Genomic DNA, 17,131 nt, shown 5'->3' with positions numbered 1-17,131 from the left:
ATTTTATCAATGTATAAATAGCAACTCAATTTTATTATTTAGTACTTCGTTCACCCATCCTAATCATTGTTTTGTAAATCCCATCTCTATTGACTATTATATTATAATATTATGTGGAGTTGATGCTGCAATGGGTACGTACTGTCGAAAACCTCACTGTTCGTGTCATAGCATGATTATTAATAATGCATGTACATAATGTCATCCTTCTTCCGCATTAATGCTGATTCACTGTGTCCATTGGATTGCGTTTCTTATAATAATGCGCTTATGTATAGCTAGGGTTCCCATTTTTGACGATGATAAAAAAAAGGAACATATTTCATAATCAGCAGCGGCCCTATAGTCCAATGCCGTATGGGGTCTCCAGGTTCAATTTCCAGTGATTTCACAATACACACATGTGATTTTCTAAATTCTGAGTATTTCTGCGATCTATTTTGCCACTGTAATTGAACCCGTGACATGCCAATGATTGCTCGATTTCGCAATATTGCAATTAAAATCTTGCAATTAAGAAATATAGTACGGTACCTACCACAAGTCTTTCATATACATAGACTAAAAATAAATATTATATTATCAATCGATTTTACAAAATAGGAGCTTAAAATGTTTATAGCGGAAAAAGAGGACATATTACGCATTATTCAATAAAAATGAAAACGGACACGGACATTGACCTCAAAAAAGAGGACATTTGGGAACCCTATGTATAGGCTAGGTACCTATTATTTTATCTTATACATGATCTAACTTATCAGGTATCTACAAATATTGGGAACTATTTAAGTGCGGATAAGTATTTCTTTATATTATGGAACAAGTCTTCTTGTCAACGTGTTAAAATTTGACTCCAGCGACTTCCGGTTATTCGGTAGTGGATAATGAATTTATTGATGGTATGCTATTGCAATACCGGTTGGTAATATCTGAGCCCATCCTCTGAAAAGTGCTCGAGCTGTCACCGAATTTCTCTTACTTACTTTGCAACGGCAATATTGCCGGCGGCAGCAGGATTTGTTGAAACATTGAGGTCCATGGATTGTGATAATTAAAACTGTTCTACCAGAGTACCCCAGATACATAAAAAATATTTTTACGTCATAATAGTAAAGAATATGCTTATAATTATTGATATTATAATATTTGTTACGTTTGTAATGTAGGTAATTACACAATTTGGAACAGCCTCAGTAACATACAAAAAATCTCAGACTTAAGACTCGGACTGACTCAGACCATCCTGGATTTTTGTAAATGTATGATTCTCAGGTTATTCTAAACTGAACTAAATAATTATGTTATCACCGGCCTTCTGCGCGCTCTTAGGCGGAGATGGCAGGCCGTGATAACGTCAAGGTCAAAGCGGGGGTGGGAGACAGAAACGCACGGTGTATGGTGTCGAGGCTGGTATATTTTATCGTATTTGATACAGGGTATTGTCGTTGGCGGTCGGTTGGTAATTGGCGCTTTGGCGGGTTGCAAATGTGGTGTCGCGGCTGGGCTGCTGATTGATGCTTGGCATCCGAGGCGAGAGTCAGTGCTTGCGGCGTAGCGATGCAGTCTTTTTGGCGGGAAATGCTGGCTGGGCTGCAGACGCTTGTGGCTCCGCGTCCGAGGCGAGAGAAGAGATCCTGGCTGTGTCGACGTCTGATATGAGAGAGAGCTTTTCGCGCGCGTCCCACTGTCAGATTGCCGGCATTAACGCGCTCTCTTTTTTACCAACAAATTGACTAGTGGCGGTGCGAGCGACCGTTTTTTACAGGCCGCGTCTGTGTTTTGGCGGGAGCGCTGACGAATTTGAATTTACGATTCTTGAGGCGGGCTCTAATCGGCCGAGCGTTGCGAGAACCGCGAAGAGTGGACGTAGGCTGTGGGGTATGGGAAAGTTGATGGTTCGGTCCGTCCTTTGAGGTGGTTTCCTGTGGGAGACTTCCATCTGGTATCAATGTATGTATAAATTAATTATTGAAGAATGTTAAATTCTTCATCAATAATTCTTATGAATTGTTACGCTACCGGCTACAATCTACAGTCGCCATTTTTGTCAAAGGAATGTATATAGCAATTTAATTATGTGTGCTTTTACCTTTTCCATCATAATTTGAAAGACGGGTAGGTATATAAAGGTCAGTGAAACACACATTTTCTTTTAAACCAAAGCATCATGACATATAATAATTTTAGTAATGGAATGAATGTTTGATAAACTTAACTCATTTCAAAGTACGAATAAAGCTTGTAAAATTGTATTTGGTACAATTGCATTAAATTTGAGGAACTTAGAAGCAAAAACAGTTTCCATTTTTGTAAAATGTCGGCAAATCATTATAATGTCTTATATCTTTCTTAGAGGTATAATTTCTGAAAAAAGTATTTTGAAATATAGTTTATTATATAATATATTAGTAATAATATAGAACATTTTATAATTTTTTTTAGAAATTATACCAATAAAAGATAAATAAGACAGTTACTAACTGCCGTTGTTTCTAGAGTCCTCATTCGTTTGCAAGTCTGAGATGCCCGTTGCAGGAATTGTAAATTATTTTTGAATTTTAACTATTCATCATACTGTTTTCGTATTAGTTTTCAAAGTATGTACAGTTTTTCTAACATGTCGTATGTGGAATTCTCTATAGCAAATACCTATTGACTAATTTCATTTTTGGTAGTTAATGAATGCTATCATTGTAGTACTTATTGTAAATTCCGGAGTTCCAGTAACGGGTTGTAAGGATTCCAAATCAACCTGACCACCGGTTCCACAATATCTACGGGGTGGGGTTCTCAGGGCTACTTAGTTAGGTTCTGGTACTATTTCCAGCTCTGATAAATAACCTTTCCAGAAAACGGAACTTAATAATTATTGCATAATATTTAGATCATATTATCATATGTTGTGATTAATTCACGCATGAGATCCTGTTGCTCGATAGAGAGGAAGTTTTTCATTTCTGTTTGTAGGTTCAGTAGAGTTTTCTTATCGGCCATTTTGCATGCCGAGTACACTGACTGTAAGTGCAAGAAAAGCTCCGGATGCAAAACTGATTCTGTAAATTAAAAATTAGTTATTATTTATTTCAAACATAAAAATAATAAATAATATTCGAACAACTCAATTTACTTATGTACAAAGACAGATTCTGAACATATAATTTTTCAACAATAAAGGTAGACGTTCGAGTACAGCGACCTTGACAGTAGTCAGCAACAAGCAACAGATGCATGTGGCAGCGAACGCTTTGCGTCATTTGCTAATTCATGACTGATCAGTGTGTTATTGAGCTATTGTGGTGTGACAGGATGAAACTTTCATAATTTAGTGGATTTTCAATTTTTTTTTCAAAAATATCTGATGATTTACTTGATGTAACTTGGATAATATGTAACATAATATACAGTATAACCTCATTTTTACGTGCCCGGAATTCACGTTTTCCCAGCAATTGCGTGTAATTTTTTCAGTCCCGATGTATTTCAGTACATTTAATACCCGCATTTACGTTTTTCTTTCCCGCGATTTACGTCAGAAATATTCAAAATATGCGAGTTACGCGCGCTTGACAATGATTAGGTCGTGACATTCGAACGGCGTAAGGTGTTTGGAGGGAAAACTCCGTGTCTTTAGAACGGCGCACGGTGATTGGTCGGCGAGCGACGCTGTGATTGGCCGGTTTTGGAGGTTCATCGAGGGTTTCAAAACCTACTTTACAAGCTTTGCTAGTCTTAATAAATAGTCTTGAAAGAGAATTACATAACAAAAAAACAAAAATGCAACAAACTAATATACATGATTTTTTTAATGAAAAATAAAAAAATTTTCAATAAAAATTTTAATTGAATGTTGTTTTTTAATAAAACGTTATTTTTTACATAAAATTTAAATGTTCTTTTTTTCAATACCCCCCTTTTACATTTTCCCTCCAATTAGGTTTTTTTTTTCAGTCCCTTAAAAAACGTAAAATAGGGGTTATACTGTATTAAGATCTCACAGGTATTTTACTAAAACCATATTTAAACTGTTTTTTCCTTTAATAAAAAAGGTAAGTACATTCAATGAATTTTTTTTTTTCATGGCAACTGTCATTTTATGAGTCATAAATACTAATTTATATACATTATAATCCCATCTTTATACGTCACTACTTTTTCTTCTTCTTCATGGTGCTACAACCTCCAGCATCTGCTTCCATCCAGGTCTGCCCAAAGTCGCTTCTCTTCAGTTTAGGAGGTCCAAGGTAAATCTAAGTCAACATTATCCCTCCATCTTGTACAAGGTCGATCAGGTCATTGTTTGCCTTCCGCCGTGAGTTTCTTTGTCATGCGTAGCTTATTCGTCTTGTTTTCACGACCTACCCATTTAAGGTGGGCTCCATTTGATGGACTGTATGATGCACAAACATCGATACAAAGCGTACAGCTCATAATATTGCATTTTGTCTCCACCTCAACTGTGTGCCAATGATGGTTACGAAGATACAACGCAGCATGCTCTGCTTAAATGAACCCAACACTCTTTCCATGTTTTTGGTCATGGACCATGTCTCTGAGCCATACATGACAACTGATCTAATTAGTGTTTTGTATAAGATACATTTCAAATGCCGGTTCAATGCTTAGGAACGTAGCTAACTTTTATTAGACCGAAGCGACATTTGTTGCCTAACAGAATTCTAGTTTTAATTTTGATTTCTAAGCTACCCTCACTGTTAATGAAGTTAGACGAAATCCTTGACCATCTGAAAAAATCACTCTTGATACATCCATATATTTGGTCTTTCTCCAAATTAACTGTTAGTCTTAGTGGGTCGGCATTTCTCACAAGGTCCACAAATACTTCCCTCCCTCGACAGTATTTTTAGAATGCTAGACAACGGTCAATTAGTAACTCAATATCTTCGCGAGAGAACTCATCCTCATCGACACCGGTTCAATACATTGAACCGATCTGGATGAGACCTGTTGCTGTGCTCGAACGGATACCTTAATGCAATCACTAAAACAATATTGGTTGCATAATTTATTTATATAAAATAAATGAAAAAAACATGTAATTATTATCACCTTCATTATCCACGCTGTCAATATTCTCAAGTGAATATATTTTATGAATATTTTCTAGTCCCGTGTAGGTCTTTGTAGATGGTTGAACTAGGAGATATAGTAATAACTTGTTTATTTCACATCTAAAAACAACATATCATTAATATCAGTAACTTACTTATATAAAATAATTCTTCAAATTGTCAAGATAATCTTTTAAATCAGATACTTATACCTTTCTATATGAGACCGGTAATTATGTTCGTTAGCTATTTTGGTGATTTTCATGAAGACATGCAAAGCTTCAGAATACATTGCTGAAACAAAAAGCCAAAAATTTAAACCAATCATATTATATTGACAGAAAATGTCACTACAAGGGTAGTTGGAAAAGTTTGTTAAAAATCAAACATATTTTATTGCCATTACAATACCATGGATTTTTCAAATGAAAAAACGAACTAAATTAGGTGTTTGGAGGGGAATTATTTATCTTTGGTGCTAAAAATAAACAGTCTTCAACGCTGGTGCTGATTCCCTGTAAACTTCATCTAACTTGGCTTTGTTCTGAGCGACCATCAACTTGTCCAGATATTTGTTTTATGAAGGCACAGTACATAACATTATGTTTTTCTATTGCTTGTGACAAATACAGAAGTGTACAATTCAGATGACTGTCAAACGTTAGTTACGCATCAGATCATGGTGCTGACAGAAATTTTCACAGACATCATTTGAAAAATGATACTTGCCAGCAGTGATTTTATTTTATGAATCGGCCCCTTCAGGTCAAGAAACGTATTTCATTTTTCTCTACTTTAAAGATGATCCCAAACACAAGTATATTTACATTCCACCGACATTAATAAAAAAGTGTTTTCAAGAGATACATTTTGACCTATCTTTTATCTGTTGAATTTAAATGTCTTTTAACTTAACATAATATTATATTGGTACTGTTCGGTTATCAGGAATACAGCGGAAAACACATTTTGAAAATAGCCAATAAACTGGATTATTTGTTAGGTTAACCTAACCAAACCTAACCTAACCTAACCCAAACTAACAAATAATCCAGTATATCGGGTATTTTCAAAATGTGTTTTCCGCTGTATTCCTGATAACCGAACAGTACCATTATATTTTATGTCCAGTACTATACGTAACTCAAAATCACTAAACGTTTAGATACTTTTTTGACCCAAGACGAGCCGAAATGTAGCGCCATCTCATAGAAATTTAACAAACTTTTCAAACTACCGAAGTAGATTTTTCAATGTATTCTGTGTTATATTATGCATTACAACTTACTTACCTAACTTGATGTATATACTTCCCATTTTGGAAAAACAATTTAAGGTGTGGCCAGCATTGTTTGAATAATTTTCAACAGATATTTGATAATGCTGAATGGCTTCCTTGAGGTGACCTAGAGACACAAGATTGTCCGCTAATTCCAAGCTTATGCAGGCTTTAATGGGTGAATTGTCGGGAAATCTACTGCTTGCATGACTGTAACAGCTGATCGCAGCCTGAAATATATATAAATCAATTAGGAGAATCATTTGTAAAATACTACTTATACCTATAAGGGTATTTCAAGTTAATAAATAAATAAAACTGTTAATCAAATTGTTTTTGAAATTTTTTAGAGTACCTACACACTCTGGCACCATTTCTATCGTGAGCCAGTGCCTTACACATTGAACTATGAGGGCTATGTTTACTTTCTGAATTTTTGGGATTAGTTAGCAGCACTATACTGAAATTTTCATTCATATTTTCATTCAAATTTTCAAGTTGTGCGTGTTTGAAAATCATGTGATAGGTGCCGCACGTCACCACTCTAATACTACTTGAAATGTGATTAAACATGTAATGAATTTTGGCTGATATGTAAACAAATGTAGGTATGTGCGTCATTTTTGCGTGCGTCTTTATCCAAAGAATTACTGAATTAGTATTGTATTAGGATTGCACCTTATAATAAGGTAGGTACATATCCCACCATTGCTGACGTACTTGATTTTATTATAATATCTGTATACGGTAGAACGCACTACTGTCCAACAAGAAGATTTAGGCAACAGCCAGAAGTCGCTATCGTCGACTAAATGGGAGGAGCTTGTTAGTTCACAGTTTTAACACGTAGCCAAGAAGATCTTGTCGTACAGTAATCCAGAACGTAGGCGATCCAGTGCGTCCAGTAATGAAGCTCTATCTGAACCAGACAATCATGTCTCGCAACTTGTGATAACATTTTTAGTTTCATTCGACACTATATCACTGGCCATTGCCGATTCAAATAGAAAGCCGATACATTCACAACGACTGGTCTTACTTTTTCCGCCCCTCCTGTTGTTGTCTATGGATGACCTGTCATTGTTCTATAGAGTGCTCATACTGATGCGACTGTCGTGTTCACACAGGGAATGGTTTGATTTGGATAGATGAGTTACATGATAAATAATACACTAGCATTAACACACATGCATAATATACGTTTTTAGGATGAGAAAATCTTTTCTTCTTTCGACCATGTCCGATCCTAATAGGATCATAATATGGACCTCCACTGAGTAGAGGTTTGTATTAACACATTTTGGGCTCTATGTTACGACCGTACTCCCTGGATAAACGTCAGATTTCTATATTCAATACTTGAAAGCATCTAAGCGTCACTTTTTGAGCATAGACAATCATCGGAAAAATTGCTATTATATGGCTTAGGCGCTATTATAAGCGTAGACAATAAGAACAAATATAAAAATCTTTTACAACGAATAAAATTCAAACATTTTCAATTACCTAATAAAATTCGCCGTTTTCAAAAATCAGTATAGTATATTAGAGTTCGCCAATGCATTTCATAAAATTTTAATAATTATAAAGTAATCTTTGACACAAAGACACTCGTGCTTAAACCTTCGTCTAAAAACGCTCTGAAAAGGTAGGTAAAGCCTCAATTACATTGAGCTTCTTTACGAGCTGTTTATTGGCGAATTTACAGGCAGATTATAAATTTGCCAACAAACAACTCGTAAAGAAGCTCAATGTAATGTAGGCTTAAGTATGCGAAAATAAGGAACATTTTTCAAAATAACGTTATAGATAACAATATTTTTTGTATAAAAATTTTCCGTGTTACATAACTAAACGATATTGTTATTATTTCAGATAATCTCGACTCAAATTTAATCAATAAAATAAGAAATACGAGTGAAAATGGCTTGAATTGTTCTTATTTACACTTTGATTAGTGATTGTTTTTATAAGATAATAATATTTATCCATAGTCAGTATTCCGTATTTAATTTATATTCATTTAATTTAATGTATAATAAATAAAACAGGCTCCAGTTTATGATATTTATTATTTCGCTTCCACAAACAAATGGCCCGGTCAAATAGCCTCGATAAAACGGCTCACACTGATTGAAATTAAACGTCACTGGTTTTCATTAAAATGCCACTTTTCCTACTTAAAACTTACCTTTCGGCATAATATACATATCATAAATATGCATGAAGCGTGTTATCTTTCATATTAAATATTATACCAAACTAACCTCGTATTTTTTTTAATCTTAATTTTCTCGGTAATGCGTTAATACGGAATACTGATTATGGATATTAATATTACAATCTTATAAGAACAATCACTAATCAAAGAGTAAATAAAAGCCATTGAAGAAATTATAACAATGTCGTTTAGTTAACACGGCTCAATTTTATATATCAAATATTGTTTTCTATAACGTTATTTTGAAAAATGTTCCTTATTTTCGCATACCTACTTATCTATTTAGAGCGTTTTTATGTGAAGGTTAAGGCTCGCACAAACCAACGCGAATATTCACCAAGTACCCCGTCAAAATATCCCAAAAAAAGCACCCGCCATCGGTACGGAAGGTCCGGTCAAAAGAGTCTCAAAAAAAGCCTATGCCGCTGTAATGCTCTCTACTTACCTGTTGTTAATGAACAAACGTGACATTTATTCACGCAGGGGATCAAAAGATACAATGAAAGCCATCAATTTGTCATATATTTGGCTATTTTTTGAGACCCTTTTGACCGGACCTTCCATATCGATGCGGGTGCTTTTTTCGGGTTATTTTGACGTGGTAAATGCGAATGGATGGCAGTGTCAGAGCAAATAATTGTATCAATGATAATATAAAATTATTGATATATTATTTGAATGCTCGATACCGAAACGTCAAACAATCGCAGCGCTCCATATTGAACTTTGTAAGATAATAACTTAATACCCTTCCGAAATCTGAACGTCGCGTTCTCTTTCCCGTAAGCCAATACGAGCTTGATTGGCGAATAATTCGCTTTGGTGTGTGCACGAATGTTTTAGGTTACTTTATAATTATTTAAATTTTATGAAATGCATTGGCGAACTCTATTATGCTATACTGATTTTTGAAAACGGCGAATTTTGTTAATTTAAAATGTTTGAATTTTATACTTACATTGTAAATTATTTTTATATTTTTACTTATTGTCTACGCTTATAATAGCGTTTTCGCCATATAATAGCGATTTTTTCGATGATTGTCTATGCTCAAAAAATCTCGCTTAGATGCTTTCAAGTATTGAATATAAAAATCTGACGTTTATCCAGGGAGTACGGTCGTAACATAGAGCCACATTTTGTTTTTTACGAGAAATGGATGTCAGCCACTTGCTCAACCTATTAGGTCCATACCCTGACTCACACACAAATTGAAAAACAATGTGTACTTGCCAGACCCAGGATTCGAACCTGAGACCCGCGGCGTTATGGTCCAACGCTTAAGCCGCGCGGCCAACGTGGGCGTTATTATATATATACGTACCTCTAAATTTTCTCTCCCAGGACTTAGACACTTCAATGAGCTGAGTTTTAATTCTGCCTTCATAAACTGCCTCGCCGACATTAGAAGATATTCAGCTTCTCCCATTGAATTTCCAATGGAACCTTCACATCTTGCAGCCCCAAGATAACACAATCCAGCAAACGGAGGTTGTTCTGATAAATCACACTGCAATGCCAAATTGCTGAACTCTTCGGTTGCTTCAGAAACATTGGGCTTTCGCATAAATCTCCTAAATAAACAAATAACAATATGATACAATTACCAAGGTAACATTCTCATCATACTTTCCTATCATTAATAGTTCGGTGTGAGTGGAAATTTAAAGTACATACTTTTTGAGTTTATTCGAGATTCCATTGTACTTTTCTAGAAATTCGGGGCCCAAATCAGTTGACATATTTTAGCCTTTTCTTTAAACGGCCGCCTTTTTTATTAAAACTAATCTTGAGGTGACTGACAATAATAATAATATTCATTCCACGAACAAATTGACATGACACTGTTGACAGATGTAGCTCGTGTTCTTCTTTTTCTACTAATCTACTTCAAGCTTTATAGCAGATGCGTCATAAACAAAACCAGCCAACTAAATATTAGGGAAAATAATATGCAGACGACTACCGTAAAATTTGGTAACTTTGCCAAATTTTCATTATTCGAATTTGACTTTGAAGTCCTTGAGATAGGGTTTGCTCTTTCTTCTTCGCGTGAGGTTATATTTTACTAATTTATTTTCCTTTTTCATGTTGTTGGTCATTCCTCCGTTTTTATTTACTGGTCATACCCGCGCGTCAATTTTTTATGTATGGAGTTTGGGATCCATTTGTCTTCATTGAGGATTTGACTTTCTTATTGTTTACATGTTACGTCTGGCAGTTCATTCTAACTATCAAAAAAATTATCTTGGACGAACGTTAAGTGATAGTTAAGTGAATGTTAAGTGATCAGTGATTATGGCGCAACATCTAAATGACCGTGAGGAGGATATTCTAAAAGCAATGGATACCAGACGGCGAAGCAGAACTGCTACAGGAGGAAAAGTTCAACGTATGAGCGTCGATTAAGATGCTGATGTTTGAGGTATCCTCGTTACGTACCTTATTTCAGCAGGGGGACCGGCTACGAGTTAGGTCTAAATGACAAGTTGCGTCGGTGCGACCACTCGTCATCAGCTAACCATCTGACGGAGAGGACCATCGCGGCCCTCCAGAATGCGATGTTTTCCAAACGGGACAGCTTCTGAAAGGGTATGCAAGGGTTAGTGGATTGGGCAACCAATCCTCAAAACATCATAACAGCGATGAGCCTGTACCAAAAAATCGAAGAGGGTTTTGGGGACAACGCATAATAAAATTTGCGAGAACATGACTCAGATCCTTACCAGAAGGATACCTTCACTCGGGAGGCACTATCAAGGATTCCTCCGAGCTGAGAGTCCCGGAAGGCCCTCGAATTCACATTATGGCCGGGGTATTCCCAAGGGGCGACGTCCTGTGGGAAGGGAGTTCTCCATTGGAGGTACGGGCTCCACCAGGGATCCTTACTCTAAGCGAAGGTGACCGCATTTGGACGACCAACAACATTGGGGGCCGCCTAAGAGACTTTCGGGGAGTCTGGATGGCGTAGTGTACCCCCCCCCCCCCAACATTGGTAAAAATAATAGACGTAGCCCGCATACCTTTTGTGCGGACACCACCATTGGTAAGTCCTTCTTTACTTTTACGGAAAGAATTTCAAACGCAACAATCAGCTCATAGGTCACTCTCGAGATCGAGGACTTAAAGAACTCAGGGGTTCTAGAAGAAGCGGGTCCAACCACCAGTTTTCCCTCAACCCTGTTTCTGATTAAGAAACAAGACGGGGCCTATGCCCTGTTTTCAACCGAAAGCGTTTGAATGCGTTCTTACAGCCAAAGCCATTCAAACTAATTCACCATTACGAGGTTCCAGCCGTCTTACAAACAGAATACTGACTTGTAATAATAGATCTAAGCCAGGCGTACCTCCAGGTACCAATGGCTTCTCAACATCGTCGATTCGTTCGACTAGCCTACCAAGGGGAGCTCCTACAATTCACGTGTCTCCCGTTCGTGCTGCCGTCAACCGATTATGTTGGCATCCCCGACCAATTGTGTCTCCGAACGCCTACGAAAGAATGGCTGAGAATATTCACTTACCTAGACGACTTCTTAGTAGCCAACCAATCCGAGAAACAGTCTCGGTTCAGGTGGAATACAGGATAACCTTCATACAGTCTTTAGGGTGGTTAATAAATATTAAAAGATCCTGTCTGAACCCAAGCCAACAATGAGGGTCCCTGGACATCACGTAAAACACACACAACAAGCGGAGATTTCTGTCGCCGGAGAAGTGTGTAGCACTCCGTCACCATATGCTAATGCAGGTACAAAAAGGCAGTTGGTCCCTCAGACAGGCACATATCCAATCCCTTCTGGGGCGACTCAACTTCACATCCTACCTCCACGAGGAAGGTTGCTTTGCCGACGGCTACAACGCTCAATATGGCCGAAGTCCCATCCTCGCCAATTGATGACAATCCCACCACAGGCCCAACGGGACATCATGTGGTGGCTCTAGGCGATAGGATCCTCAGAGTTGACACAACGCAGGTACAAAAAGGCAGTTGGTCCCTCAGACAGGCACATACTCAATCCCTTCTGGGGCGACTCAACTTCACATCCTACCTCCATGAGGAAGGTTGTATTGCCGACGGCTACAACGCTCCAGTCATCAATATGGCCGAGGTCCCATCCTCGCTAATTGATGACAATCCCACTACAGGCCCAACAGGACATCATGTGGTGGCCCTAGGCGATAGGATCCTCAGATTTGACACAGCGCAGGTACAAAAAGGCAGTTGGTCCCTCAGGCAGGCACATGTTCAATCCCTTCTGGGGCGACTTAACTTTGCATCCTACCACCACGAGGAAGGTTGCATTACCGACGGCTACAAAGCTCCAGTCATTAATATTGTCGAGGTCCCATTCTCGCCAATAGACGACAATCCCACCACATGCCTAACAGGACATCGTGTGGTGGCTCCAGGTGACAGGCTCCTCAGAGTTGACACACATCAATCACTTCCTGACGACAGGCGCAGCTGACACAGGCTAGGGAGCCCAACTGAATGAACACCACCTATCAGGTACGTGGGAACAAGACCAGTTAGCATGGCATGGCATTCCAACAGGAAGGAAATTTTTGCAATTCAATCTCAGGTACAATCAATCATAGGAACAGATCTGCTTCTGCAGACAGACAACAAAACAGTGGTGGCATATTACATCAACAACGAGGGCGGCACAAAATCTGTCACCTTCCTAAACCTATGCCGACAGATACGAGTATTTACCAGTCGAGCCAACATTACGTTTACTGCACAATACTTCCGCAGAAATTACAACTGCGTGGCAGATCATCTCTCCCGCAGACAACTCATTCCCGACTGGCACCTCATCAACACCGCAACCACCCCCCTGTTTCAAAGATGGGGTGTTTCCGAGGTGGATTTATTCGCAAGGGAAACAGCACATGTCATTGCAACGTATGTGTCACTAGACGTTACAGACAGTGGCGCGCTGTTTCACGACGCCTTCAGCCGAGTGTAGGACTTCAGATTGGCGTGGATATTTCCCCCACCAAACTTACTTTCACGAGTCCTAGCGCACCTGAACTCAGAAATGGGGAAGTACTTACTAGTAAGTGGCACCGAGCTGGAAACAATGCTTTTGGGGAGTGGACTTACGAAAAAGGGCGATAGCACCTCCTTATACAATGCCTCACCTACATACGACACTAGTAGGTATGGAGACCAACCGTCCACCTCCAAGGACCCAGGACCTGTCCTTTTAACTATGGATAATTTCGGGTGGGGTGGAAATAACATCAAATTGAATGGTGGAAGAAAGGGCACTCCTTACTTCCAGATGGCGGCCTTCGACTTTAAAAACTTACAAACCAGCTTGGAACAAATGGAAGACAACGACATGGGTAACATGAACCTAATGGATCATAATAGCCCTCAACCAATGGAATTGGCCAGATACCTAGGCTACATGCACAACATGGAGGGTTTGTCGTTCAACACCATCCTGGTGCATAAGTCAGCCATAGCCACTTTTTGCAAACCGATTATCATTGTAGATATCAGCATCAACGTGGTAGTACAACACAATATGTTACAGGCAATTTCGGTACATACAACGAAACCCGTCAAACCACCGGTTTGGGATCCAGGACGAGTGGTAGATTATCTTAGGAAAACAGCAACGGTGGAGTACAACCTATTCGAAACCTCTCGCAGGACAGCTACCTACTCGGCTGCTCCTCGCATCGGGACGAAGGGTTCATGACCTCACACTACTCAGTAACAGTAGACAATGGATTAGTGGAAAAAAGTGACCACATAATTGTATGGCCAATGTTTGGCTCAAATACAGATACCGCCAAGCATCGTCAATCGGAATGGAAGCTAAGCGCTTCCACGTTTCAAAACATCGACCCAGTATTCTGGTTACGGAAACTCGTCTGCATGTCAAACCCAAGGAGAGGGGAAGGTGGGGATATTTCGGAATGATTTATATCTTCAAGAGGATCACCAAAACCAGCCACCAGGACAGTTATAGGGAATTGGATAAGGTCAGTACTGTTGGAAGCTGGGGTACAAGAACCACCAGGCAGTGTCCGCTCAGTGGTGGCTTCCTTAAACTGTAAATATACCCAATAGATGATATCTTAAAGAGAGGTAACTGGCGTAGTGAGTCGACATTTCACGACAACTACCAGAGAACGATGGATATACTGCCATCAGAAGGGGAAAATAACCCATTAGCTTCTCTATTCAACATATACATGGAAAGTCATGATGGTCTATACCTCGTCAATGAATCATTGTCACATACAGGAATTTGGCATACCCAACACCAGGTGATAACAAACAGATATCTCAAGGACTTCAAAGTCAAATTCGAATAATGAAAGGAGTTTTACCTACCAACAAAACTTTTATTATTCATGTTGATTTTTAAGTCCAGGTAACTTCTACCTGGTTCCTTGAATCATATCATAATGAAGACAAAAGGATCCCAAACTCCATACATAAAAAATTGACGCGCGGGTATGACCAGTAAATAAAAACGGAGGAATGACCAACAACAAGAAAAAAGAAAATAAATTAGTAGAATATAACCTCACGCGAAGAAGAAAGAGCAAACCCTATCTCAAGGACTTCAAAGTCAACATGAATAATAAGAGTTTTATTGGTAGGTAAAACTCCTTTCATTATTTTTTTAGTTAATTTTAATATTTTGTAAGTTTTTTTTGTAAGAAAACTTATATTTAATTCGATTGGTTGGATTAATAATAGCATTATTTATGGTTTATGAATGTAAAATCATGGTAGGTCGGTTAATTTTCTTTCAAAATAAAATCTGGCAAAGTAACTTCACGGTTGGGGTTTCTTTGCCCAAACCTACTCTTTTAAAGATTTTGATCATATAGTATAGTACTTAGGTACAGTTAAACCTGACCAAATTAATGTTGATATTTTTAATGGTTACTTAAAACAATTTTACCTCAGAGTTGTCTTTGGATAGCTATTTTTGGATCATGGGCAATCTTACCCCCAGGTTTTAACTTTTCAGAGTTGTACATGACGATAAAAACTAAATCAACAATTTTAAATAATAAATAAAATTATATAATGCATTTTATTATCATTTGGCGTTGATGTTTGAGGATATCTTTCACTTTGTGAAATTTTCGTTATTGGCACTTTGTTCTGTTAAATCTTTATTTCGTACAGCAGGTACACTGCGCCTGAGTCGATAGCGTTTCACATATTTCATATTTCTCCACATTATATTGTTCTCCACACTTGTAACACATGCTAACATGTTTATGGGTGAAAAAAATCATGACATGAAGTTCAACTGGAACATTGACAAAATCTATGTTAACTTTATTTGTTTTGGTTAAATTATTAGTTTTCCTTTCAATTTTAATAGATTCTTTCATTTGTACTGTTTTATTTTTCCCCTTTCCTTTAGTTTTTAATCTGAAACAAAATTCAATTCTAGGTATTCAAAATATTAATTATTAAAATCGAGAAGCTGTAAATAGTTGCTTTCAATGTGTAGTAAAATACCTATTAAACTTTTCAAAACAGGAAATATTAATATACCTAACTACTAATCTTTTTGATAACCCTAATGTAGGCAATGTAACCCAAAAAAAATGATTTAATTTCATGACTACATTGCCTAGTGACTTATGTACTATAAAAACCAACCAAATGAACTAAATAAATGCTTAAATTATTCACAAGATATCAATAAGAAACGTGATAGAATATTAGAAGCTTACCTTATATAGTTTTTTTAGATACAACTTAAAGTTTTGAGAAATCACTCTCCCACTCTGGAAAGTCGACGTTCATTAAAATCATAGTAAAATGGTGTGAAGTGAGGATTGAAACAGTTTGCAATATTAGTTCCTACGAGCGTTAAACCTTTTGTAATATCATACACGAAACATTGATATACATATACATTAAAATAAGAACTTTGTGAGCCGTTTTACAAAAATAAAATTGTCTAGGGCGACTAAGCAAAGACACCCATGGGAAGGCAGAGTAACCCCATTTGACGGTACCACTAAAGAGGTTGGACTTTGGTTAAAGCGCGTTGACAGGGTCCAAGTACGATCCAAGTACACTTGGACCGAGTGTCATCCAAGTGTACTCGTATGAGACATCTTCATACTAATTATTCCTATCCAAGCTACTTGGACCGCGTCATACTCATCCAAGTTAGCTTGGATAGGAATAATTAGTATGAAGCTGTCACTTGTACTTGGTCCAAGTGTACTTGGATCGTACTTGGACCGTGTCAACGCGGCTTTTTTTTTTACCACCAAAGAGATGGCACCATGGCACCTGTCCAATCTCTTTCGTTAGGTACCACCCAAAGTAATTGATTGAAAAATAGGTATGTAACGAAATTTTAGTACATATCGCGTATTTTTTTATAGTCAAAACCAAGGCCTGAACAAAAACGATGCTGAGTGCGAGTGAGAAAGTATTCGGCACCCTTATAATCTCTGCGACACGCGCTAGAGTAAGATAAAATGTCTACATAATATGTGTGAGTTAGTTTCCAAAAGTGTCGCCGGAAAATCGTGGCGAAACGCTTCACA

The 17,131-nt window shown here is 37.8% G+C and overlaps 1 protein-coding gene across 2 annotated transcripts; it reads right to left on the bottom strand.

Annotated features, from left to right (window-relative positions):
* Nucleotides 1-1,397: 1,397 nt before the first annotated feature.
* Nucleotides 1,398-10,441, bottom strand: Hap40 (Huntingtin-associated protein 40 kDa). 2 transcript variants are annotated; one of them, XR_015071406.1, is made up of 7 exons: nt 10,250-10,441; nt 9,897-10,146; nt 6,365-6,581; nt 5,285-5,366; nt 5,071-5,192; nt 2,704-3,056; nt 1,398-1,942 (listed from the first exon to the last, which is right to left on the bottom strand). XR_015071406.1 is itself a non-coding variant. In XM_085953423.1 (7 exons), the coding sequence occupies exons 1-7, from the start codon at nt 10,312-10,314 to the stop codon at nt 1,737-1,739; spliced, it is 1,080 nt and encodes a 359-aa protein (XP_085809549.1). In that variant the 5' UTR covers nt 10,315-10,441; the 3' UTR covers nt 1,401-1,736. The 2 variants fall into 2 exon arrangements, 1 of the variants encoding a protein (XP_085809549.1); XM_085953423.1 differs by having other exon boundaries at nt 1,401-1,942; nt 2,919-3,056.
* Between the last annotated feature and the right edge of the window lie 6,690 nt (nt 10,442-17,131).

This window comes from Rhyacophila brunnea, unplaced genomic scaffold (genome assembly GCF_057557595.1).
Source record: "Rhyacophila brunnea isolate RB1 unplaced genomic scaffold, BYU_Rbru_1.0 scaffold_3, whole genome shotgun sequence".
Lineage (NCBI taxonomy): Eukaryota > Metazoa > Arthropoda > Insecta > Trichoptera > Rhyacophilidae > Rhyacophila > Rhyacophila brunnea.
The sequence above is the reverse complement of the archived record's forward strand: the minus strand, read 5'-3'. Positions and strand labels throughout refer to the sequence as shown.